The sequence below is a fragment of the Brassica rapa genome, chromosome A06 (assembly GCF_000309985.2).
Source record: "Brassica rapa cultivar Chiifu-401-42 chromosome A06, CAAS_Brap_v3.01, whole genome shotgun sequence".
Classification (NCBI taxonomy): Eukaryota; Viridiplantae; Streptophyta; class Magnoliopsida; order Brassicales; family Brassicaceae; genus Brassica; species Brassica rapa.
The window spans coordinates 2,439,367-2,465,572 of record NC_024800.2 but is presented as its reverse complement, the minus strand read 5'-3'; the positions used below and the strand labels follow the sequence as shown (position 1 = coordinate 2,465,572).

At 33.9% G+C, this 26,206-nt stretch overlaps 5 protein-coding genes and 1 pseudogene across 6 annotated transcripts; 3 read left to right on the top strand and 3 right to left on the bottom strand.

The window, feature by feature from the left end:
* Nucleotides 1-153: 153 nt before the first annotated feature.
* Nucleotides 154-6,768, bottom strand: LOC103871427 (CLAVATA3/ESR (CLE)-related protein 11-like). Its single transcript, XM_033272716.1, has one exon. The coding sequence runs from the start codon at nucleotides 3,571-3,573 to the stop codon at nucleotides 3,283-3,285; it is 291 nt and encodes a 96-aa protein (XP_033128607.1). The 5' UTR covers nucleotides 3,574-6,768; the 3' UTR covers nucleotides 154-3,282.
* A 233-nt stretch (nucleotides 6,769-7,001) lies between these two features.
* Nucleotides 7,002-8,505, top strand: LOC103871425 (transcription factor MYBS1). Its single transcript, XM_009149672.3, has 2 exons — nucleotides 7,002-7,646; nucleotides 7,833-8,505. Exons 1-2 carry the CDS (start codon nucleotides 7,240-7,242, stop codon nucleotides 8,317-8,319), a joined length of 894 nt encoding a protein of 297 aa, XP_009147920.1. The 5' UTR covers nucleotides 7,002-7,239; the 3' UTR covers nucleotides 8,320-8,505.
* A 238-nt stretch (nucleotides 8,506-8,743) lies between these two features.
* On the top strand, nucleotides 8,744-13,926 carry LOC117125888 (annotated as a pseudogene).
* LOC103871424 (protein PLANT CADMIUM RESISTANCE 6) lies at nucleotides 12,251-13,319 on the top strand. Its single transcript, XM_009149671.3, has 4 exons — nucleotides 12,251-12,566; nucleotides 12,664-12,735; nucleotides 12,914-13,126; nucleotides 13,240-13,319. The coding sequence occupies exons 1-4, from the start codon at nucleotides 12,251-12,253 to the stop codon at nucleotides 13,317-13,319; spliced, it is 681 nt and encodes a 226-aa protein (XP_009147919.2).
* On the bottom strand, nucleotides 13,750-23,321 carry LOC103871423 (DENN domain and WD repeat-containing protein SCD1). Of its 2 annotated transcripts, XM_009149669.3 has the most exons (31): nucleotides 22,989-23,321; nucleotides 22,802-22,895; nucleotides 22,242-22,443; nucleotides 21,995-22,136; nucleotides 21,763-21,863; nucleotides 21,540-21,603; nucleotides 21,213-21,326; nucleotides 20,913-21,130; nucleotides 20,754-20,808; nucleotides 20,607-20,681; nucleotides 20,186-20,381; nucleotides 19,738-19,861; nucleotides 19,615-19,669; nucleotides 19,232-19,276; nucleotides 18,698-18,773; nucleotides 18,400-18,476; nucleotides 18,259-18,309; nucleotides 17,931-18,088; nucleotides 17,785-17,832; nucleotides 17,136-17,193; nucleotides 16,952-17,035; nucleotides 16,561-16,816; nucleotides 16,309-16,475; nucleotides 15,816-15,880; nucleotides 15,578-15,701; nucleotides 15,092-15,273; nucleotides 14,926-14,997; nucleotides 14,609-14,769; nucleotides 14,450-14,491; nucleotides 14,151-14,338; nucleotides 13,750-14,066 (listed from the first exon to the last, which is right to left on the bottom strand). In XM_009149669.3, exons 1-31 carry the CDS (start codon nucleotides 23,160-23,162, stop codon nucleotides 13,971-13,973), a joined length of 3,564 nt encoding a protein of 1,187 aa, XP_009147917.1. In that variant the 5' UTR covers nucleotides 23,163-23,321; the 3' UTR covers nucleotides 13,750-13,970. The 2 variants fall into 2 exon arrangements, 1 of the variants encoding a protein (XP_009147917.1); XR_004448355.1 differs by lacking the exons at nucleotides 13,750-14,066; nucleotides 14,151-14,338; nucleotides 14,450-14,491; ... (1 more) ...; nucleotides 14,926-14,997; nucleotides 15,092-15,273 and having other exon boundaries at nucleotides 15,572-15,701; nucleotides 16,305-16,475; nucleotides 22,989-23,162.
* A 363-nt stretch (nucleotides 23,322-23,684) lies between these two features.
* Nucleotides 23,685-24,114, bottom strand: LOC103871688 (probable serine/threonine-protein kinase At1g54610). The gene is made up of 2 exons (XM_009149966.2): nucleotides 23,987-24,114; nucleotides 23,685-23,913 (listed from the first exon to the last, which is right to left on the bottom strand). The coding sequence occupies exons 1-2, from the start codon at nucleotides 24,112-24,114 to the stop codon at nucleotides 23,685-23,687; spliced, it is 357 nt and encodes a 118-aa protein (XP_009148214.2).
* Between the last annotated feature and the right edge of the window lie 2,092 nt (nucleotides 24,115-26,206).

Genomic DNA, 26,206 nt, shown 5'->3' with positions numbered 1-26,206 from the left:
AGACTTCTAATTCATGTAATATTACAAAATTCAAAATTTGTTTATTACAATTAATATTTTACATTAGATATATTAAAACAATATTCTAGATCGATATTCAATTGTCAGTTTTTAACTATTACACTTAAAAAAATATTATTAAGTACACTTTTGTTTTGAAAAAGAGGTTTTATATTTTAAGTAGGTTATTGGAGTACTTTTTCTTTTCGTAAATTTATTTGAGATGAGATTCTGATTTTTTAAACTAAGATAATTTGTGTTCTATACATAATTATATATTTTTTACATAACTCTAAAATTTCGGACTTGATTCTTCATATTTTATTAGTTAATTGTGTTACATATAATAGAAATATTTACTTCAAACTAAAAATATAAGAAAATTAAATTTAAAAATTAGTTATATATAATTTAATATAGAAAAATTCACATACAAATAAAAATGATAAATGTAAAAAATTTAAATATATTATCCGCGCGTAGCGCGGAGAAAGGATCTAGTAAACATAATAGTTACTCGGTTCTCTAATGTTAATGAATTGAAAAAGAAACCCTACAATTAGTTGTATCTCTAGTTTTATTTCATTTGTTAATTATGAATAGTAGTGATTATTTTAGACCGAACTTTTGTTATTCCCTCCGTTTCAGTTTAATTTTCGTTGTAAAGTAAAATTTTCGTTGCAAAATAAAATTTTCGTTTCAAAATAAGTATTATTTTAGAATTTAAATGCAAAATTTTTAATAACATTCTCCTGTTTTTTTATTGGTTGAAATATGGTTATGCATATAGAAAATATACAAAACTAAATATTTTCTTAATATGTATGCATAAATCTAAAATGACCATTACAATGAAATGGAGGGAGAAATAAATTGCATCGAATTCTTTGATTGGCAAAAATATATAATTACAATTAACCAAAAAAGAACCAAGGCCTTTAACCTTATAAGATTTAGGTAGTCTAATTGTGTTTTAGCGATCTTTTCAGAGTACAAAAAATACTTAATTTTTTAAACAAGAGAGATTGATCAAAGGTTAACCTCTCGACAAAGAGAAATTAGATATGTATTTTAGCCCCAAACTTTCGTTAAATATACAAAATTAGTAGTTAGTTTTTGTGACTGTAGTTATAGTCCATTTTTACTAGATATATTTAATTGAAAATAATATTTATTAAATTTAAAAATTAATTTATTTTTGACCAATCATCTTTAACCTAAGTCCAAACAAAATTTCTCACCCCAAGTGGTTCATTGTCATGATAAAAAAATTGAAACAACTAAGAGGAGCAAAGACATCACTGGATTCATTAAGTTTATATTATATTTTATTTTGATGTTTTAAAACTAAAATAATATAAACTTGTTTTTCATTATTATTTTGGAATGTTGATTAAGAAAGCATAACTGATATTAAGCAATTAATTACAGAACAACCAAAATATCAAAATATGTGGATTTAAGCTTAATAAATTAACTAGATAAGAACTTAGGCATTATATATTGATATGTGGGCATTGAATAGAATCATTTTTATTTACATAAACGTACATAATCATAATTATAAGTTTAAATTTTATTATCTGTAAATCTTTACTATGAAAATATTGATGGTGAGGAAATAATTTTAGCTCTATTGAAAATCTCATAGAGGGCCATCAAATCTTCGAAATCAATCGAGCCTTTGCTCCTTATCTAAGAAAATTCCACACTCAAAGTTACATTGAAGATGTGTGATTTTTGTTCTACGCACTCAGAGACACATCCACATAACAAGTAGGGGTGTCTGTTGACACCCTCACAAATATAAAAATCTTTAGTGTAAGTCAGCATGTAAGTTTGGATAGTGTGATTGGATAAAAATTTATATATTTGCCATCCTAAACGGGTTTCAAATCTTATTTTTTGTATTTTTTATATTCTTTTTATTTTTATTCATTTTCTTTGGGATTCAAACCCATTTTAATATGAACTCTTATTTTGCATCATTTTCTATTTTTAACCACCATATATAAGTTTAGATAGTGTGATTCGATAGAAACTTTTGTCTTTGAAACTCCAAACGACAGTTAAAATCCCTTAATTTACATCCTTTTCTATTTTTATTCATTTTCATATGGGCTTCAAGCCTATTTGGATATGATTTACTCTTTTGCATATTTTCCTACTTTATTTTGCGTTTGAAAATGCGCGCTTTGGCCTGTGTAATCCAGGTCCGGTTCTAGGGTAATACTGGTGGAGCAAAAGCACAGGGTCCAACAGTTTTTTCAACAAAAATTAGGTGATTTTAAGGTCCTAATTTCAGGAAAAAAAAATGCCCATATTTTTTTAACAATTACTGGAAAAAAAATTCTTGCACCGGGCCATTAGAAAGTTTTAACAGATGCAAGAATCCCGTTTCTAGTCTTCCGACGACTCCATGATGATACTATTTGGAGTTAAGATATAAATTTTTTTTGAGGGTAAAAATTTAAGACATATCTGATTCTTGAAGCGGCTATCCAATCGAACCGCATACCATACAAACAGGACATGCACTGCCTTTATTCGTGGCGCTATATTTAATTGAATGGCTAGTGAACAAACACAACCTTTTTGTTGACATTTGGAAAGATCGATTACTTTGTTCAAAAAAATGGAAAGATCGATTACTTAGATCCATGATTTACAAATGTGGCATTGTTTTCTTTACAAATTAAATGTCAATACCAACTAGATGCCATTCTAAACATCTTAAAGAAAACAAGTTCCAAACAAAAACATTAAATAACTTATATTGAGCTATATCACAGATCTCATTTTATTTAGGACGATAATATTATTTTTTTTTATCAAATATAGTACGATAATATTTTCTCACCTATTAATATCATAGAACTTTACTATCAGAAAGTAGTTTCTTTTGTAAAGAAACTAGTTTCAATTTCACAATAAAATAAAAAAAATAGGAAAAGTACAAAAGTATTATTTTATCACCACCAATAAATTTCAGATTATAACAAAAAGAAAAATATAAATTGCTTACATTCAGTAGATATCTTAAGAAACAGTAGTAGGATAGCAGAGAGATCTTTAACTAGTTTGCAAAAAAAAAAAACTAAATCTATTGATAGAGGATAACGAGCCCCATTCTGAAAACGAAGAAACATGCACAAATATAATGGTTACATCAATCTAATGCACTTCACAACATAGATTCATTATCCACGGTCATGTAGGCATATTATTCAAAAAAAAACAACAAAATCTATTGAAACAAATCAAACTTAAAACCCTTTTTAGCTAGTGATGCAGAGGGTTTGGACCGCTAGGTACGATCCGGTCCTCATCATTATACCAAGAATTAGTTTTCTTTTCGGCCGAGCTTCTACGCAGACGTTGAGTACGATCTGTCTTCTTGAAAAATGGAGTAAAATCAAAATTACTTGCTAGAATTCTCTTTTGGCCGAGACCAGTGCCGGCTTTACGCTTGTACGAGGTCGTATATGCACAAGAAACAAGAAGAAAGACGAATAGCACAGAGAGTATAGAGATGTGGAAAAGGAAACTACACGGTTTAGGGTGTTTCTTCATTGTCTTGTAGATGAAATATATGATGAAGAAGCAAGAGAGCTCATGGAGACAGAGACAGAGACAGAAGGGGAGAGAGAGTGTATAATTAAGAGAAATTGTGAGAAAAAAAAGATATGAGATTTATGATTTAACTTGAAGGTTGTATTTTCTTAGTCTCCAAGAAATGATATACAGCATGTGTCGAGTTTCTAAGAGAGTAAAGTATAGTTATATATTCAATTTATAAGATATGATATGGAGTAATATTTGGTTTATACCGCGGCAAAAAGAAATAAAAATAAGGTGAAACGAAGATTAACCTCGGCTCAGAATTTAAGATTTGCATTGTAAAATCTTCAAATCATTTTTATGATAAAAGAAACAAAATTGGCGTATACGTGTGAGGTGTGTGAGGTTTGTGCATACGATTTGTGAAACAAAATGTGAAAATGAGGAAAAGAAAATTACCATTGGTGCATTGAAGTTTGAACTAATGATTTAATGCTTAGACTTGATGCTATGGTGCCTTAGTTCGATTTCTGTTAGGAAAGATGATTTACGTTATATCAAAGTATATTACCAACGGCTGGTCTCGAACCTAAGAGATCATTTGGACTGAAGGCTCAGACATTTCTTAGTAAAAAAAGGTAGAAATTTTACTTTACTTCAAGGAAGAATGGGGGGTGGAGTGGTGCGGTGCCATGAAAAGAGGCCAAATAGTCAAAGTTTTGAATTTATTACATTGTATTTGGTAAAGACATAATTTTATTGGAAGGTGAGCACATTTTTACATTTTACATCTTCGACGTGTATATGTAATATTATTCATTATAATTCAGATATACGGGTTCCACTTAAGCCGAGAGATAATTTCTCCTTTTTGACTAATACTCAGATTAACTTTTGTGTTACTTTATATATATAGGAAACTATATTCGAATTAATTGAGCTGTATAAGTTTGAGTAGTCCGACGTTTTGAATATTGCACATTCGTCCATAATGCACGGTGGTAGTTGACTTGATGATGACTTTCATGATATTACTTTCGCTGGTTTCATGACTTATGAAATATAATATTGATATTAGATAACAGAATATAATATTATCATGTGTTAGAAGAAATTGTCACATGAGTTTAAATATTAACTAGAATTGATACTATAAGGTAATTAGATAAGTATTAATTGAAATAATTGAGAACTTATTTATGGTTTGTTTATATACTTGAATTTTAAATATATTATTTATTTGTCCAATATGAAATCTATAATATTACTTTCGAAGTGATTTTTCGCATTCAAACTCTCACGTTTAAAGTTAAAACAATTAATATATATATATATATATATATATATATATATATATACATTATCTTTAATGAATAGTTATATAATCTATTATTCATTTTATTATTAAACAATATAATTCTAACAACTCAATGATTCATTATCTTGACAATCTCATATTATTCAGTTATAATTCATTATCTAATTAAAAAATATATTTCTAACAAATTAATGAGTCATTATCTCGACAATCTCATTTTATTCAGTAATTATATATATAAACTTTATACTGTAAAACTAGTGTATTTGTTATAGTATAAATTACTATCTCCCTAGTCTTTAAAATTAGTATCTCAACTTAACAACAATAATACTTTGGATTCTATAAACGTAAAAAGTGAAATTACGAGCACACATCACATTATGGTCCAACTTCATTTACATGTTATTTGTTTGGTTTTATAAGAGGTAATTTTGGTGACCAATATGTACGGATAATTATGCTAATATATATAATGAATAGTTATATATAATATGTACTATAATTAGCCACAAACTCATATTAAATTTTTTTAATTTATATATTAGATTAGACAACTGAATATAAGTTAATATAATATAAATTTTGGCTAAAAACAAATAAGATAAGTGTTGTTATCCAAAAAAAACATTTTCAATTATAAAAATTTAAACTAAAAAATATAATGATGCATAATTAAATACTAATCAAGCAAAAAAAAATATAATGAATTTATTGTATAAAGAGATTTTACAAAATATTTATAATACATGAGTGGTTGCAAAAATGAAATGAAAGCAATAACAAGCATATATATTTTTTTTGATTAAAACTATGCTTTACATATTTTCAATATAAAATTTTGATAATATAAGCAATAACTTACATAGTAATCACTAAATTAATAACATATATTAATAAATATTCACAAGATGATTTATGTCCGCATGTGCAGGCCAAATGCCTAGTATATTTAAAAAAAAATATTATTAGATTTAGTAGGACGCTTCGATAATGAGATACATTATGTATAAATATATTAAATCTCTTGGGACAAATTATTCTATTAAACTAAGATGTAAACTAATAGGCATTTATTCATGCTTCATTTGATTTTGTTTTATCCCTTATATAATATCTATGGATAGTTACTATATGTAATTAATATTAATATGCATTCTACACAAAGCAAACGAATCAAAGAAAGCTGAAACCTCTTCTGAATAGTTGATATTTTCCAATGTAACATAATGTTAGACTTACATAATGTACACTAAGAAATGTTAAAATATAGTTTTGATGCCCTAAATATAGTACACATGCATGAATGTAAAGACACGAAAATGTTGCATTGCAGCAGACATTTTCTTAACTATTAATCTAGCATTCTCATATCCCAAACTTTAGGCCTCTTCTCACCTTAGATGATGCATATGTCTACTTAATTATTTCATAATTACATTAAAATTTTGAAACCCACAAAAATCAAAGCGTATGTAGTTCTTCTTCCGTACATTGCGTTAAACGTGATTCATTTCACAGCTGTAAACCAATGCCACCTTCAGCTTTATAATTTATCTTATTGATTAAAATGTAATACTACATATGAGCCTATAATGAGCCTCCCTTAAAAATGCATCATCCGACCTCTACTTTTTTACATTTTAAATATTTGGATATTCTAGATATTATGGATGCTGCATCTAGATGTTGATGTAATAGTGAAGACGAACAATATCTGAATGTTAACATCTAGATGCAGCGTTTGGATAGAAAAACGAACATGGTCTTGATGCGCGTGTACACACACACATATTTATATATATAGCCCTAAATTTCGACGCATATTCATTTACTAAAGAGTTACTTTCATGTAATCATGTTTTCCGAATACTTATATCTGATTCCATGCAATATATATATCAAAACATTTTACGAGCTTACTAATCTTTAACATTGGTTTCCGACTAAAAACATAAACCAAAAATTACCAAATCTCTAAAGAGTGAGGAGGATCAATTTATAAGAAAAGTGAGGGTGATCGTACGTCAACTACAAGAATCTTATCTTGTGCCTACTCTCGACACAATAGAAAACGAACCCAACTGATTGATGCTTGTAAAGTCCCCATCAAACCTCTTATCCTGCGCACATGTCCTCTCTTATCCTACGCAGATACACTGTCTCCACTTTTATCATGCGCACCTGAAAAACAAAAGAAGTTTTACACAAAACTCCAAAAAGCAAAGAATCTGACCCTTTCACATACGTTTCACAAACACCATCATGTCCACCACACGATCAAAGAAGAGAGTAAGAGAGAAGAGAGAAGCATAGAAAAGAGAGAGAGAGAGAGAAACAGGGATTGAAGCAAGAATCAAATGGAGAGTGTGGCAGTGACATGGAGCAGAGAAGAAGAGAAATCATTCGAGAACGCAATTGCTATACATTGTGTAGGAGAAGAGATAACAGAGGAACAATGGAGCAAAATGGCGTCAACGGTTCCAACAAAAACGTTAGAACAAGTAAAGAAACATTACCAAATCCTTTTAGAAGACGTGAAGGCAATAGAGAACGGACAAGTCCCATTGCCTCGTTATCACAGAACCGGAGACGAAGCTGCAGAAGCTTCTCCTGCGAACAGAGACTATCATGCCTCCGGTGGAAGCGGATCACCGGAGAAGAAACCAAACCACGGAGTCTCCGGGACAAATGGCGGCGGAAGAAGTGGTTCAAGACATGAGCAGGAGAGAAGAAAAGGGATTCCATGGACAGAAGAAGAGCATAGGTGTCTCCTTCTTCTTATTCTTCCTCACTTCATCTTAAAGAAAGTGAAAAAGATGTTACCTTTATTCAAATGCTCTGTTTCAAATGCTCTGTTTCGAATGCTCTGTTTCAAATGCTCTGTTTCGAATGCTCTGTTTCGAATGCTCTGTTTCAAATGCTCTGTTTTATTGTTTTCTTGTTCTTGAAGGTTGTTTCTGTTGGGTTTGGAGAAATTTGGGAAGGGAGATTGGAGAAGCATCTCAAGGAACTTTGTGATCACAAGAACACCAACTCAAGTAGCAAGTCATGCTCAAAAATACTTCATCAGGCTTAACTCGATGAACCGAGATCGAAGACGGTCTAGCATTCATGACATCACTTCTGTGAACAATCAAGCATCTGCAGTTACAGGACAACAACAACAAGTAGCTAAACCTAGACCAGCACAGCCGCAACCGCATCATCCGACAATGGCTGGAGTAGGGATGTATGGCAGTGCGCCTGTGGGACAACCGATCATTGCACCACCTGATCATATGGGTTCAGCTGTTGGAACACCAGTGATGCTTCCACCTCCAATGGGAGCTCATCATCATCATCATCCCCATCATCTTGGAGTTGCTCCTTATGCTGTACCGGCTTATCCGGTTCCACCGATACCACAACAACATCCAACTCCATCGACTATGCATTGACTACAAGAGTTGGTGAAAACTGACACTTCATTGTAATATGTAAACTTGTGTACATTTCTCAAATTGAACAGGGAGCAATAATGTACAGCAGAGGAATCTGTTTTTCCCATTTCAGTAATCTATGGTCTTTTAAGGAATTTTTAGTACATTTCTTGAAATGAAGATTTTAATAATAATTTATGTTCAGAAGGGAAACAGATATGCGGCCATGTTGTGATCTAAAAATTTCAAGAAATATGACAAAACATAGAAGCAGTTTTACTTACAGTTGTAAATTTGTAATTCTCCTCCAAGAGAAACGAAAAAAAATAAAATTATTGGATGCTCCAGAATATGCTAAAATGCTTTTGAGCAAAGCGTGTGGGCCAATTTGGGCCCAATACTAGATCAATTCAGCCCAGTATTTATTTCACCTGTATCAGAAATTGACAAAAAAAATTATTAACACAGTTGCCGGGAATACTTACCACTATACTACAACGACTTGATGATCTGTTGATATATACGCGCAAATCGTAGTTGTTGGATGTGTTTGCGTCAATCATTACTTATTTGCACCAAGTCAAGTCTTCTAGTAAGTGGCAAATAATAAGTAATGATTGACCATGTGCGTGTACAATCATGTTTAGCATTATCAGATAACAATATATTTACAGGGTCAATAGCAATTTGAGTTTTGTTTTCTTCTTTTATAGATTGTAATATTTTCTTTAAATTTTCACCAGAATAAGTCAATAATATTTTAAAACTACATTTGGTTTGGTGCCGTTTTCCTCCAAATGAAAGTATAGCTTAGTTTGTGATGCAAGCATGCTTCTTTAGGCAAGAATAACGCCGATATCCGTACATTACTGATTAGAATAACTCTCTCATTACGAATATTTCTTTTGCAGAAACGATTACTCATTCGTAAACCAAGTTATAATAATCTTAATTAATATAATCCTGGAGGTCGAAATCAGATATGGTTTTTATTGGACGCATACAACTAGGCGACAGATTTACTTGAAAGCTCTTTAGCTATAGATAATGGCGAATTCTTGCAAATAGTTTTTAAACTTCACTATATTGAAAGATGATCGTGGTCATATAGCTAGTTTCATTAGTAAATATTTACAAACTGAAATATTAACTATAACGAATTACCTTTATATGTATCATTGTCATGTTGTATATGATAGAAAAAGTGCAAAATGTCAAAACAAAAGTTGAAGATGTAAAGAAATTTTCAAACTAATTCAAGTTGTATGGAATCTATCGCTATATAAATCAAACCTCCATTCAAGTGTTTTATCACAATATAATAAAAGAAGAAAAATTCATTCTCAAACCCTAATCACTTATCTTCGGTTACAAATAGGTCGACCAGACCAAAATCCTGCAGTGTCTCATGCACAATCCGCACCCGGACCAATTGGAATACCAAGTCAACTACCAATGACCGGAGCCGCCAGCAACCAACCATCAAAATGGACTTCAGAACTTTTTGATTGCATGAACGATGGAGAAAATGGTTAGAAGTTTCAAAAAATATTTAAACCTAGACATTGAGTTTTTGATTTCAGTCAATTAGTTTTTCTTATAAAGGTTCTTATATATTATTGTTCCACTGTTAAAACTTATATATATGATTTTTGTTGCCTTTGATGTGTGTTTCGAATCAGCTCTCATAACATGTTTCTTCCCGTTCATCACATTCGGACAGATTGCGGAGGTTATCGATGAAGGCACAAGCGTAAGTATATATGTCAACGAACCGGAACATGTGTATCAATGTAGCATGGATTAATATAGATAAACGAGATTGTGAAATTAGGGAATCAGCATTTTAATAATCACAAATAATTTCTAAATCGCCCATTTATGTTTGATTTATTGTAATGTCGCACAAAAATGGGATTTTTCATTCCGGAACATTTGGAGACTTAATAACAATCGTGTCATTTTGTTTTGCATATTTCATTGTTGTATGGAGTGATATGCTTGTCTATTACTATTAGGGATACCATGTGTTTACTCATGCACATTCCGGACCAAACTCTGAAGCAAATATGTGCTACCGGATGCTCCAGCTCCAGATTGGATCACTCATTGCTTCTGTGAATATTGTGCACTTTGCCAAGAATATCGTGAGCTCAAGAACCGTGGTCTTGATCCTGCCATTGGTATAGCTCTTTTTCTGAAATAGTCTACTCACAAAGCATATCTTCCTCATTGCGCATTAAGACTATCTCATCCATGTTTGTGTGAAACCTCACGACTCTACATTCATCTAGACATGATTTTGATACCACTTGTAACCCTCCAATCCTCATGTATAATGGGCTCTCATATCCGCGTGCTTAATCCTCGGACTCATTTCATGCAACTGTTGGTGTATTAATTTTGAAAAACTAGAAAAAAACTTATTTATTGACCCTACAATCACTATGTAATTTTTACACATGCTTTAACCTTACTTAGAAAATATCATGAATCATTTTCAGATATGTCATTTATCATTTTATTACTCCAGTTTAAATATATGCTTAATTAGAAAAACAATTTGTAGACAAACAACCAAAATGATAATTACCTTTTGTAACATAGTAACCAGATCAAACTTTTTAATCTTTTACATGGAAATGTTACAGTTTCTTCGCCAAAACATATTGTGAGGACCAAATAGTAAGGGCTTCCTGTCAAACCAAACCCTTGCATGTAACATATATATTTATCTTGTTTTGAAACTAGTTATAAGTTGGAGAATTCTAATTGAACTCGTCTCTTTGCCTAAAATGTGAACGTGATCAACTCTGGAGGTTCAATGGGGATTATGCAAAAAAATATAGACCTCAAGAGGCATATAAAGAAAAATGAGACCTCGAAAGGAAACAATAATGTCAGAAACAAGACGAGAACTTAAACATAGAAACGAAGTTTAGTTTGATTTGGCTTACTAGTTTGATCTCGCCGGAAATTCTCAATCACGGTGTTTCTGACAAGTCTGACCAAGGAGATGTAGAGGGAGAAGCTACAGGAACAGAAGTGATGGAGGTTCGGTGACTTACGGTGGAGGAGAAGAAGATGAAGGTAGTGGCTATGGAAGAGAGGATCGTCCCTAGCGGACGTTGAAAAAGAAGGGAGAGAAATGGAGAGGAGAAGGGACAATAGTATAGAATGAATGAAGATTCTAACATGCATTTTTACTTCAGTGCATGCCTAATTTGTTAGCATCTTGTTACCTCTTCCACACGTTTCAAATTCTCTCTTGAGTTAACATATATACACCTCGATTAATTGTCTAGTAACTTGTCTTAGCATATCAGTTTCAGACACTTGTCTTAACATATATACACCTCGATTATTTGTTAACATCTTGTTACCTAATTATTGGAAAAGCCCTATTTAATAAACTTCACACTTCTATCTAATTTAATGATTAAAATGAATCATTTTGTTTTCCGAAAAAAAAAGTCACTTTGTTTTCACCAAAAATGAATCATTTAAGGCATAATGTTGCCTTGGTCCTCAGCTAAAATACATAACATTCTAAGCCAAACAAGTTTTCTAGGAAAGGCTTTGGCTTTCATATGCCCATTTTCTTCGTAAATAGTGGGGCATCTCAAGAATAAAAGCGTCAACAAACAATTGTAGACACTAGACACATAGGTCCATGTTCAAAGAATCATGACAGTAGAGCTAGTTTCAATATAAGAAAAAACGAATCAAAATAATAATGAGAACAAATTTATTTATGTACAACATTGATCAAGTTGTATTATAAATAAAAAGTGCAAGATGTAAAGAAAAGTTCAAACAAATTCAAGTTGCATAGGATCAACTTTTATATAAGTCAAAACTTCATTCTAAGTTTCTTTCACAATGCAAAAGTAGAAGAAAGCAAATCCTTTATTCCCTCAAACCCTAATCTATTCTCTTTGGTTTACAAATGGGTCGTCCAGATCAAACTCCGAGTCCGAGAATGCACAACAACTTCAATCCGATGTTTCATCCACAACCTGCACCTGAACCACCGGTGTACGAAAAGCAAATGGTCGACACCGAGCAGAAATATCCTCACAATGGTGGAATGCTTAACCAATCAAGCGGAGTACCAAATATGCCCAGACCGGTTCAACCTACGTATATCAATCCCGGTCGAATGGGTAACCAACCTTACGTACCACCACAAATGGCCCGACCGGTAAATATTAACCAAAACTGGACTTCAGGACTTTTTGATTGCATGAACGATGGTGAAAATGGTTAGACACCCAACTTTTCAATTATTTTATCCGTAATGGTCCGTTATTGTTATATCATGGTTTTCATCCCTTCATATGTTGTCTGTTTTTTTATCAGCAATCATCACATGTTTCTTTCCATTCGTCACATTTGGACAGATCGCAGAAGTTACCGATGAAGGTGCAACAAGTAAGTATATATATTCATATATAATGTACATCGATACAGCATGCATATAGATTATGATTAAGTTTCTGCATTTCTTGGACGCAGTTTATCTTGTCACGATTCTGTAGTTGAACAATGTTACCAATCAAAACAATTTATTTCTGCATTTCTGTTTATTTATATGTATATGTGTGTTCAGGTTGTGGAACGGGTGGAATGTTGTACGGCTTGATATGTTGTTTATTTGGGATACCATGTGTTTACTCATGCACATTCCGGGCCAAGATCCGAAGCAAATTCGGGTTAGCGGATGCTCCAGCTCCAGATTGGATCACTCATTGCTTCTGTGAATATTGTGCACTTTGCCAAGAATATCGTGAGCTCAAGAACCGTGGCCTTGACCCTGCCATTGGTAAATTGACCATCTCCTATTTCTCTCCCACAATCTTTTTAATAATTTGAAACTTGTTTTTTGTTTGTTAATGCTTGGTTGCCTTATAGTATATAATATCTTGGTGTATTTAGGATGGAGTGGGAATGTGCAAAGACAGCGACAACAACAAGAGATGATGGCTCCCCCAATGGGTCAGCGGATGATGGGTTGACTTAGAGATTAATTTTTATTACACAACATGCTTTTGTAATATTATTTGTGTTCTGTTTCTTTGTACTTATTTTATTTTGCGACCAAGAAATAAATGTCAACTTAGGTATGTAATCTTTGTTGTGATGTGAACATCTTTGCTACAATTTCTTAAAATTATCATATCACTGTGACATTCTTTTGAAATTCCAAAATAATAAGTTTTCTTTCTTACGTTTGTTTTTTTTTACTGTAGATAAACACATCAAAAGACAAATTCCTCAGCTGAGTCTTTGACTGAATATATCATTTCTTTTCCACAAGAAAAATGTAACTTATACTTTACAATAAGTTAACCATGAGGATTTTTAATAAGGACAAAGGGCACAACCGAAATAAGAATCATTGTTAAAACATGTATGTAATCTCGTTTATTGATAGACCAATCGAAATAAGAACTGGTAAAACATATTTATAAGTAATTAAACATAAAAAGATTACACCGAGAAAAAGTAAGAAAATCAAAATCAAAATGTTTCTTCAAAGGCCATAAAAAAAGCAAAAAGTAAAAAATGTATACCAAGATAAATCATAAATGAAAAACACCCAGAGTAAAAGAACAACAAAAAGTTAAAAAGAGATGCACAGGGATAACACAGATGTGGAAGGCAAATCAGATATTGATGGTCGCATCCCAAAGCCGGAGAACTCCATTCCGGCCACCGCTACATATCCGTTTCCTCTCCAGATCAGACGCAACACATCTCACCTGAATCACAAACTCCATTCAGTCTCAGTAGCAAAACAAAAAAATGTTTTTTCAATTCATGTGAAAAGAGGATCGTCATCATACCACGGCGGCTGTTTTTTGTGGTACTCTGTAAAGTTGCCAGCCTGAGACTTTGGTTCCAGCGTTAGAAGGACGATGGAAAAGAGACATTGAGTTATCTGCTGCTCCAATGCCTAACCAATGTTCACCAGCGTTGATTGATAGTATAGAAGAGTTATGCAGCGTTATGTTCTTCACGCATTTAATGCCATCTGTAAACCAAGAAGACCAAAGTATATTATCAGATTTTCGCAGAGCTAAATGTTTACAGTTGTAAGTTGTGATTGTACACCATAACGTTTATATGGTAATGAGATCCTTACCGTCATCATTTTCCCAAAACCGGAGTAACCCATCAGCCGAACCTGCAAGAAAAAAACATCAGCAATGCACTACCTTGAATCCTTCATGTTTGTTTGCGAAATCATTGCTTTTTCTCAATAGTTATTTTCAGAATTGGTCTAGCTGAAACTATCATTGACCTGTGATTATTCCTTTGTCGAGAGTGGAGTATTCGACAGCTTGTACTGGCCCAGCATGGCATGCCAAAACAGCGTCACATGATCCTCTGGAGATAGACCACACTCTTGCTGTCCAGTCATCGCTCCCTGTTATCAAGGTATCTTCCACCATTCGAATTGACCTGCAGAGATGACACGATTTTATCAAACAAGTCACACGTCTTAAATAACAAAATTAAGCAACCGGTAAATAGAACCCTATATATATTAAGAACTTGTACGAAAAGGAAAAGAGCACAAAAAATGAAACATATTCAAAAGAACATTGTGAGTCTCACCGTATCCATTTTGTATGCCCTTTCAGTTTATGCATCTGTCTTCCTGAACGAAGATCCCATATATTTGCGATCCTGATTATTTATCCAACCATATAGCTGAATCCGTAAGTGACATTCAATATAGCAAAAATCCATTTGTTACTTATGTGTAATATAGTATACATACGTGTCTCTGCCAGCAGCAGCCAAGATTCCTGTGGAGTCATCATATTCAATCGAAAGAATAGCGCTAGAGCATCGGCCAACAGTTGAGACGCACATATCGGTTCGAACATCCCACATTTTAACCGTTCCATCATGTGCAGCAGTGAGAACACGTTCACCTGAAATCATCTTCACACAACTAACCTGCACAATATATTTGAACGTACATGATGGAACAGTTGATAAAAGCTTCCTCTTCGGTGTCTTATTACTGATTGGTCAATGATACTAGCTTTACAAATTTAAATCATCGTCGATCAATTGTCAATGTGTAGATGCTAGTGATGGCAGCTCCAACATTTTCCAAACGGAATTCCAATGATTGATAGTTATCTGTTTAGCTAATTACTTCAATGTCTATATATTTATTCTGAGTTGACCATTAATATAATTTACCCTGTTGAATTATGTCATAATATCTGCTAAACATTAAGAGCGTAGTGGAAACCTGAGCATCGTGGCCTTTCAGTTCTTCTAGAAGCTGAAGTGTCTGTTTGTCCCATACGATAACAGATTGATCATCTGATCCTGAAACTATCTTTGCTCTGTCAGAGCTTATAGCACGCACGGTTCTACATCAAAATCAAAAGTTGAAAATAAAAAAGAAGGAAGCACTGTTAAAGAAACGAAAATTAACTAAATCCCACAACTCCTGAGAGGTATCAAGTCGAATTAGAAATATGTACCCTGTATGTCCTTTCAGAGTCGCCCGAAGTTCGGAACCACGCAGACTTGGATCCCAGATCTTAACCTGCACAAATTCAGGAAGCAATCAAAAGAGGATACTAGGTTGTTGTTACTCATTCTGAATTTGTACAAAACTACGGTTAAATCTATCTGAATTCCAAGAAATGAAACAATGAAAGACTATCCTATTTGACTACACAATCATCACCTTGAGTGAAAAGAAGTATCATACAGATTACTGTTCCAGTTCTATTTCGGCATACTTATTCTTCCAAATATTCCATCTACTATATTCACAACTACGGTAACATTAATATCAAAATAATACACTAATCTAAATAAATGCTAGCAACAGAAGAATGAATGTGTGTGTTCTCAACGATGATACTAACATGTATAGTTGCAAAGAAAATCTAACAAAACAATTAAAAACTGACGAATGAAAAAAAAAATCCATATAAACATTCGTGTAACTATGCATTTTATACCGACCAGACAGTCTGTACTGCCACTGATAAAGAACCCAGCATCCTCGCGATCGCCCACAAGATCATAGACTTCCCTTCTTGTAACAGAGTGCAAGGCAGTGACGGCACCGCTGTGACCCTTCAGAACACGTACATTGGTTTGGATTTTCTTCTGTGCAGCAGCAGTTATGTCTGTTTTGCCAAGATTAGTATACTGACTTTAGCAACAACAAGCCAGAATAGCAACTACAAAGGGAGGAGCTAATCATGGACATACCTGAAGAAGCATTATCAGAAACCCACTTACGAACACGACTGAACGAGTTAGCTCTTGATGCTGTATCTCTGCTAAACATACTCTGAACCCAACTCCTTCCAGAAGCTTCCGAAGGTTGCTGGGTTTCATCAGAGGCATCTGCTTTTGGACGTGGTGATGGCAACCCAGATGATATAGACTGTTGCTTAAATGAAGAAGCGCCCCAATAGCCTACACGAAGTTGCTGAACATGCGACAAGAACCCTCTGAGTTTAATCTGAAAAAAAGTTATTATTCCTCAGTTGGTTAGTGTTTCCAAAAATGTTAGAAAGCTTGAAAACTGTAATTCGTATGGAGTAAAAGGAGCCAATTCTCAAAAACTGCAGAATCAATTAAACAAAACTAAATTTACCAGTAATTTGTATCCAAGTTTTTGCTTCTCTGCTATTGTCTCTATCATGTTCCAAGCCTCTGTATCAGAAAGTCCCAAGCCAGCCTGCAAAAGAGTATTAAATAAAGTAAACAAGAAAACTGTAATCTTCCCATTACAGTAAACGAAGGTGAATAATAAGTCAACTTTGAAAATAAGAATTCACCATATGTGATGCCACTATGATTAGTCTGGCTGTGACCAAAGTAGCGTAGTTCACTGAGCTGAGATAGTACAATAATGGGTTACACCAATTAGTAATGCTAATGATGATCCAATCAATTGGTAGTATAATGTAAGACACAATAGGATGATATATGGCTAACAGGAATTATATTTCAAGTACGTTGACTACAATCGGCAAGTTGAAGAATCATCCTTAAGGGGAAATTTTGGAAAGACACATATGAGTCATGACACGGAAATTACTTTACAATCTATACGCAATTAAGCATTACATCTACAACAAAAACAAAGTAAATTCCTAAAATGAACCCTCTTTTCCCAATAATTTTCTTTTAACGCTCTAGTTTACCACAAAAAAAAGAAGTGAAGAGCCCCTTGCTAGAACCAAAATATCAATAGAAAGACTGAGATGTTAAAAAGAAAAAAAAAACCACGTGATCATGTATGCTAACAGAACTTCATTTACCAAGAGTCCATGACAAAAAAACCCACCACAAGTTTTAAGATTTACAGTTGACTCAACCAGCTCATTTGTTTAATATAGTTCTCAGTATGTCGAGGATCAGGAGCAAGTATACGAACAAATAGTTGATATTATCTAATGAATAGAAGATCTTAAGAAGACTCACTCATTTGCAGGCTGCTCCATGAGGTACTCGAAGTAACCTTCCCAGAATCTGTCAGAAGAACTCACAGTATGTCAATAACAAATTTTCTAAGCAGCATAAACATTAATAAAAAACTAAAAGAAGCCGCAACATGTTGGGTTTCAGACCTCAATTCCTCCCAGATGGGTATGGAGATGAGATGACGCTGAACATAGTCTGAGACATTATTGGCATCCTTCTTAAACATTTCTGCAGAAACTTCAAGTGCATACTGGACTGTCGATAAATCGTTCCTTGAAGCAGCACGGCTGACCGCCATTTTGAGCTGATTTTAACAATGAACAATAATTGTTGAAGAGTATAATTCTTAGAGTTTAAATAATTCTTCATTAACAGCCAAGAATACAAACTGCGCAAAGCTAAATATGCACATCTAAAGTGCAAGCTATTCAGAAACTAGGTATACTAACCCGGTATACAGATAGAATTACCTACCAATTCTTTTACCGCAATGAACTGCTCCACAGTCAATCCACCATTCCAGTCCTGCAAGAAATAAATCAACTATACAGTCAGGTCCAGCTCAGTCAAATTGGCTCAGTATATATCCGTACAGTTGCTAGTTGTTGCGCTTACCGAATTTTTCAGATGCTCTCTTATACACTCGATAAAGCCACTCCCACCAATTCCCTCAGCATCAGATTCAATGAGAGCTGCATGAGCAAAGTTTGTGTGTTTAATTTTCAATAAGGACAATAACAGCTCTTTTTTTTTCAGCAGAGGCAGAAATAATACAGTCAAAATGGCCACTATTTGGGTAGTATACTATCTGGCTGATTAAGCATACAAATTTGATTCATTCTTTTATTTAACCAATTCATGCGGCCAAAATTTTATGAACATCTATTCACATTCCTACTGATATGAAACATACCCAATATCGTGCCGTATTCAAATGATGAAAGAGGATCTTCATCTGAACCCAGTTTCAGAAGACGGAGCCATAATCCCTGGAAACCACAACAAACCAATGCAATCAGAGAGTGACATAGACTTAATCTTCACTGCAACCTATTAAATATAAATTTATTTGCTAGGACTGGAATCCGGGTAAAGTAAACCAACTACCTTTTCTAAGGAGAAATTTTACTGCACATGCTTTAGATCGTTATATTTAGAATAACGGAAAGTTATTCTTGGCCAAGTTTGGTAACATGCTTAGAGTTTTTGTGTAGCTTGATTTGGCTTACGTTAATATTCTTAAATCTTGTGTGTTTTTTTTTTTTTTGGCGTCAAATCTTGTGTGTTTATTTGTCAAGTTTGACAGAAATTTGAGGATTATCAGGGGCTAAGTAAATCTCACCACAGGTGAAACTTTATCACAAAGGTCTAAATAGAAAGATTTTTTTTTTTGAAGGAGGAAGTAACTGACTTCGTCCAATTTATAAACTTTCAAAGGAAACTATACCTGCAACTTGACTTTTATATCCAAGACCATGCGATCTCTCTCTGCCTGTAATCAGTACAATATCATTAAAAAGAGATGTAACGGCATGACATCTAGAATGGAAGTCTTGTGGACCTTTTTCATTTTTGGTTGAGTTATCAATCTTATTCAACACAAGAAAAAATGAAGACCAAAACGATAATGCAGAAGTTGATATAGCATCCTATAATATACTACGACAGTTGTAGAAATTAATTTCTCATTTGATATCCTAATTAATTGATGTGCATTGATGAGTTTTGTTTGATTTACTATCCAAGCATGACAGATCCATGCCACCTCTTCATGTTAGATTAATTTGTTTCGACCCATGCATGAGCAACAAGATTACATGCAACACTTACCGCCCTCTCCCTTGAACTAAAACTGTCTTCCTTAGTGTTCTTCCCTGGCGGTGAGCTGCAATCGGAAGATATAGAAATTAAGTAAGGGAGTCAGATTGCTGTTCCAAGCAAAACAGGATATACCTTGGAGAATGCCGTCCGTTGGATTCAAGAGCTCCGCTTGCTGCCGCGAGGATCTGCTTTCGCTTTTCTTCTTGTTCCTCTGACCTAACATTCGCAGGAAACCTGTCATAGGTATACCTGGTGGCTGAAAAAAGAATAGAGCTGGATCAGACCATGATCCCAAACTCAGTAGGCACTAGGCATACAACAATTCCTCAGAAGTAATACAACAGTCTGAAAGATTCTGATTATTTTTATACTGCTATGCATGCTACACCAACTTGTTTTAGTCTCTGTCCAAGTTCAACTACTAGTGGCAAGCAAAAAACCCATGAGAATATGTAGAATGGTAAACCTAAAACTGTATCAATCAGAACTCTTTTCATTCTCGGTAGTTCCTTATAAATGATAAACCTAAAACTGTATCATTCAGCTTATGCGCTCTAAAAACCAAAAGATCAAAATGCACCTGGTTCTTCTACATCCGGATCAGCTATTGTGATTATCTCAGGCTCCATAGAAGATTTTGGCAGAATTGACATGGCATCTTGACCCCTTCCAACAGCATCTTGTAACTTCTCCAAGAGATTAGTACTGTTCTCATCAGAGCCTAGGCGCCTTTCAAGATAATCGAGGAATGCAAAAGAGCCCAAGAACTGAACCAACTGAAAAGAATGGAAAACGAACAATAACCAACTATTATTCAACAGATAAAACGTGACTTAGATTCAACACTTTTTGATGAACACGGTAAATAGTCCAAAATTCAATAGTAAGAATATAAAAGACAGATTACCATACAGATTGGAACAATAGAGAGCAAACAGGTCGAGTAATAATACACGGTACTGTAAATATATACTTGACCATACATGAAACAGTTAGCTTACCATAGGCTCCGGTGGCTGGTTGGTGGATCGAGACCGTCTCTTCAGAAACGCATCAGTGCTAAAAACTTTGTTTTCCTAATTAATTAATCCGTATAAGTGATGCGAAAGGGTGAATAAATATATAAGTAAAGAGTGAAAATCACATACTATGAAATTGCGGTAGCCACCCAAGATAGATGCAAAAAACTTTAAGAATATAACCCTGCGAGATGAAATGGATTTTGTATAACAAACAGATGACATGAGTACAAAAAGTTCCAATGGAAATTTTTTTGCTAAACATATGCCAAAGTTTACTAAAGTCACCTGAGTTGAAGGTCATGATCCTCTCCCCAAGGTTTGCTAAGGCTTTTAGGGCCCTGCTCAACAGAATTACCAAAGCCCCTCAAGTGATCGATCCCCACAACATTAGGTTGCAGTAGTTTCAATATATCGTTTCTCAGAGCGCTGAACTCAGGCTCTGGTATCGGAGGTATCTCCTCCGAAGTAGTGATTTGGTTAAATTCAAGATCCACCACTACAACCTAAAAATGGGAATGTTGTGAGGCCAAATATCAGATAGCATAAATTTTGAAGAGAGAAAGTACGACTTAAAATTAGACTCACGCCATCCATAGCAAGATTTGATGTATCAACATCAGAGTGGAGACCCATCATATAAGGTGTTGGTGCATCAATGTAGTCTACTCCACTAAAAAATAGTAAAGGAATGTAGACTTGCTTCACAAACATACATCAAAACAAAGAATAAAGATCAGAAGAAATGTTTTAAACAGTAGAAATGCAAACAGCTTTGCTTGTTCTCATCTTATATCTATAATCAAGATATCCAATTTTCAATCACAATGTAATTCTTGGATTCACAAGTTTACAAATGCGTTCATTTATGTTTTAAGGGAACAATTAACATCTTATCAGTGTATTAAGACATACCTGCCATCGGAAAGGATAAATCAAATGACATATGGCTTCTGACACCAGAGTCAGAAGCGAATACCTATTGAGATTCAAAATGAAGTAAAATAAGGGTGCTGCTAAACAGAGATGGCATGCAAATGGTAAACGTTTCAAAACAAAAAGTAAAGATATTAATGCAAAATGTTAATGGTAAAACACGTTTAGAAAATGTCACTTAAACTCATTATGGGAAAGTTACTTGTTAGATCGAAGCAAAATCCTCCGTTCAACTAGTACAGATGTAAACAGCTTAATCAAGTTGTCGACATCCAAGCATTGTACAAGAGGTTGGAGAGATATCTGCATCCAGTAAAACCATGCCAAACATTACATTACATAGTTGGAGAACCATGAAATAAACCAGGGAACTATCACAACATATTAAGGCTAAGCAAAACAGATTAAGGAGACAAAAAAAGCAAAAGTCATACATCTGCCTGAGGAAGACTGTCCTCTGGAGGTGCTTCCACCGAGAGCAGGCAATTCTCGACAGCATACAAGACTCGGTCTTTTCCGGGAGTCGGCAATGGCACATTAGATACCATATAGGCTATAATATCCCACAATGGTTTACTGAAAAGGTTGAAAGGCACTAACATCAGTTTCAAAACAAAGTAACGAAAGGCAAAGGGATTAAATCAAGACAAAGATGTTTTCATGCACAGAGAGTGTTTCTACCAGCTTCCTTCAGAGGAGAAGCAAAGAACAAAAATCTCCTCGAGAGAATCCCTAAGAGCTCTGAAATTGGGGGCGTGAGAGACAATACAGATACACTTGTCAGCGTATGTATTGGGTGGTAACTGATAAGCTTCAGTAACATCCTCGCAGACTCGGTCCCGAAACGCAATGCAACTGACAAATATTTTCGCCCCATCACCCTCTGTGGATTGAAGATAACCGCAAACAGATAAAGCAAGTGCATACAAATCAAACAAACTTAATACTCCCTCCGTTTCTAACACAGACTAAGAAATTAGCGGAAATATATGTAAGTTGTTATTAATTACATATTTCATGCCAATAGTATTTGAGAGAAAAAAAAAGCTAGAATGACACTTAGGCTCCGAATGGTAACTGCGGTTTGAGCGGTGCGGGACAAGCGGTTTAATTGCAGTGCGGTTTTAACAGTTATAAAAACGTATAAACATACAATATATGTAGAGATTTTTGTTACTGCGGGCGGGACGGTTCGTAACATTCGAAGTCTTATTATGAAACAGGAATGCAATAACATATACCCGTCAAGACAATGGGATAGCTCCGTGGGAAGCTCACAGGGTCGCTGGAAACGAACCCAGACGAATGGAACGCCACACCAGCAGGAAGAACACACTATTCAAATCGAAAGAAGCTTAAAATCATCAAATCCGATCCAATTCGAAAGTCTCCAAACCTAAACCCAATCGGGATTTGATCGTAACTTACAGTGGGAAGCTGAGGAGGAGGGGGAGGGTAGAGAGAATGATCGGAAGGAGGGAACTGGTCTAGAAGCGAAGGCAAGTAATTGGTATCCAATCCGTGGAATCCGAGATCGCCGTCGAGGGTGCGCATCTCGGGACCCAGTCCGCACACGACGAAGTACTCGAAGATCCGACCCATGATCTTGGATCCTCCAGATCTGAACTTCGGGTTCTAGTAGTGCATAATCTGGAAATGGCTACGACGACGGTCTCTGGTAAAATGGTGATGGCTCAAAATAATGACGAGCCCGTTCGCGATTTGTTTCTCGTCTTTTCACATAGATTACCACTAATTATTTTCTTAGAGATAAAATTGCAAATTCAATAACAGAAGAAACAGTAAGAAAATAAAAATAAAAAATATTTGTTTTGATTTATACACGATGTGGCTTGGGTTTTTTTTTTTTTTTTGTCATTTGAGAATTAGTATTAACTAGAGATGGCAAAAGAAGGACCTGCCCGCGGGCCGGGCCCGTGTGAACTTGCTTCGGGTCGGGATTGGATTCTAAGACACAGGCCCGAATTGGGAGCGGGCCTCGCGGGTAAGGCTTGTGCGGTATTGGACCAGACGCGGGATTGGCTCGCTGTGTACCGCAGGACGCGCGGAGCTCCGCCAAAGACGATCTCTTCCAGCTCGAACGGCAATAGAAATGGCGATTGGTCATCTCCGCCAAACACTGTTCTCCGCAATTCCACCATCCACGACTTCTATGGCTCCAAGCAAAAGCTCTGGTGGTCGGTACCAAAGAGTGACAACATGGCTAGTCAAAGCAACAGTTCTCGCCTTCGGGTCGAAGAACGTCGCTAAACCAAAATCAGCTATCTTCAGAACTCCATTACCATCGATCAGAAGATTCGAACCCTTAATATCTCGATGAAGCACGCCGCGGCTGTGACAATGTTCAAGCCCACTTAGAAGCTGTCGCATGTAACACTTAACCTGAGGCTCTGTGAACTTGACACCGGGGGAGGGAGGAGAGTCCCAAGAGATCATGCTCCATGTAGTCAAAGACTAAGTAGAGGGATGATGAGACGGGTGTGGTGATGAGTCCTTCTAGTTTGAGGACGTTGGGATGGTCTAAACGCCGCATTACTATGATCTCTCTGGCCATGAACTTGGCGCTTTCTATGTCGTTGAGATCGAACCGGACTTTTTTTAGCGCGACGATCTTGTCGTGAGTGAGGTCACGTGCTCTGTAAACATTTAAAAACTATTTTGTTTTAAATGAAACTAGATCTTGATCCGTGCCTCCGCACGGATATTTGTTTTTATTTTTTGTAAACATTTAAAAATTAAATACATATATTATTGTACTAACTAAATTAAAAGATGTTAATAAATTAAATATAACTGAGTTAGTTTTATTATTCTGAAAATTTTAAACGATTTTGATTAATTTAATTTTAAATAAACCAATAAATTAATCTGATCATTTAATCTATTTTATAGTTTTTTATGGATTGCAAAATTGACTTTTTAATTTTTATTTTTTAAATAAATGAATGATTGCATATCTTATAAATTTATTAAGTAGCTAAATATTAGATAATTTCATAACAATTTTTATGGAAATTGCTATTTATAAGGTTAATGGCATATTATTGAGAAAAACTTAGGGTTAAGATTTATTTGTACTTTAGTTTTAATAATTTTGAGTAGACATTAGACATTGATATGTGCAATCACACATGTGTTTGTTTTCATTTTTATGTACGTAAAAGTTTTGTTTTTATATTATTAGTGGTATTTTTGCATCCCACAAACAAATTTAGAACAATTGGATTAATAAATGTAAATTTTGGTGATGAAAATAGAAATCGTTAATTTATTTACAGTTTTTTTAGTCAAGATAAATTTTAAAGTATTTTTTCTGTAACTGGTATGTTGCCTCCACGAATGAAGCAACATAACCTGAACACGACATCCACTTTTATTGAAGCAATCTAACACTTTTATTGAAAGACATGGCTCAAAATAGGGTAAGTGACAGTCAAATTTTCAGTCAATGATTTTATATTTATAGGTGGTCAAATATATGAAGGGGCTATTGAGAGAATATACATTACCTCCAATTTCATGAAAGATTTTCGTTAACGATAGAGACACTATTTTTGAAGTTCTTATGATAGTTATAATACAACTCGTGATATTAAACTAAAGCGATAATAGGTTGGAGTTATTATACAAAATTTAAATTGAACACATGTTTTTATTTTATTTTAAATTAAACATATGGAAACAAAATAGTGATCTTTTTTTATATTGAGTAATTTTATTTTGTTTTTCATACTGTCAACTGTATTACTCACATTTCTTATCATATATTTACTGTATTGAGTTTATTATTTATATGAAATATGCGCAAAATAATATCTTGACATATTAATTTATATTTTATTTATATATTACATAAATTGAATATCTATATTTTATAGTTTAAACGTATATAAATTTATATTTATATTTTGATCATGGTTTTCTGTCCGTTGTCAAAAAAACAAAAGATCATGGCTTTTTACCCATATATTTTGATCATGGTTTTGAGCCGGATGTTTTATTTATGGTTAAGTAGAAACGTAAAAATGCAAGATTATAAAGACAAATATTGTACTTGTTTAATAATAGAGAATATTTTTAAAGATTGTGTGTGTTCAAAAATCAATAGTTTGTTAAGAATAGAAAATGTTTATGGAAAGTATGCAAACATTTAACAATAACTCCAAATAAAATACAAATAAAACACATAAACGGATTCTTTGCATTAAATTTGATAAACATATAGTGGTGCATGTAATATATATATATATATATATATATATATATATATATATATTGGTGAGGAAGAAAAGTTTGTTTAAAAGAACGTTTGTGTGCATAAAAAAAGAAAGAAGATTTCAAACCATAATCATTACTTTTTTGGAATATGCAGTGGAGAAAAAATTCTAGTGTGAACTTGAATTTAATATAGTTTGTGAAATTTACATTTCAAAATCAAGCCTTTAAACAAAAAAAAATGGAAATGAAGATTAACGTGGTGAGACAAATATAACTTATGTTGTTACATAAATATTTTTTGTATACTGTTAATGTGCATTAATGTTTATAGTATTGATATGCAATAGGTAAGTTAAAGATTTATACTGAATTTGTTGTGAAGTCAATTTAGGAAATGTTTTATTGCA

Coding starts and splice junctions, on each gene's coding strand:
- LOC103871427 (XM_033272716.1), bottom strand. CDS start 3,573: ATGAAGAAACACCCTAAACCGTGTAGTTTCCTTTTCCACATCTCTATA.
- LOC103871425 (XM_009149672.3), top strand. CDS start 7,240: ATGGAGAGTGTGGCAGTGACATGGAGCAGAGAAGAAGAGAAATCATTC. Junction 7,647..7,832: donor TGGACAGAAGAAGAGCATAG/GTGTCTCCTTCT, acceptor TTGTTCTTGAAG/GTTGTTTCTGTTGGGTTTGG.
- LOC103871424 (XM_009149671.3), top strand. CDS start 12,251: ATGGGTCGTCCAGATCAAACTCCGAGTCCGAGAATGCACAACAACTTC. Junction 12,567..12,663: donor CATGAACGATGGTGAAAATG/GTTAGACACCCA, acceptor TTTTTTTATCAG/CAATCATCACATGTTTCTTT. Junction 12,736..12,913: donor TACCGATGAAGGTGCAACAA/GTAAGTATATAT, acceptor ATGTGTGTTCAG/GTTGTGGAACGGGTGGAATG.
- LOC103871423 (XM_009149669.3), bottom strand. CDS start 23,162: ATGGGTCGGATCTTCGAGTACTTCGTCGTGTGCGGACTGGGTCCCGAG. Junction 22,896..22,988: donor CTCCTCCTCAGCTTCCCACT/GTAAGTTACGAT, acceptor CGATTTGAATAG/TGTGTTCTTCCTGCTGGTGT. Junction 21,604..21,762: donor ATTTTGCTTCGATCTAACAA/GTAACTTTCCCA, acceptor GAATCTCAATAG/GTATTCGCTTCTGACTCTGG.
- LOC103871688 (XM_009149966.2), bottom strand. CDS start 24,114: ATGCGGCGTTTAGACCATCCCAACGTCCTCAAACTAGAAGGACTCATC. Junction 23,914..23,986: donor GGACTCTCCTCCCTCCCCCG/GTGTCAAGTTCA, acceptor ACATTGTCACAG/CCGCGGCGTGCTTCATCGAG.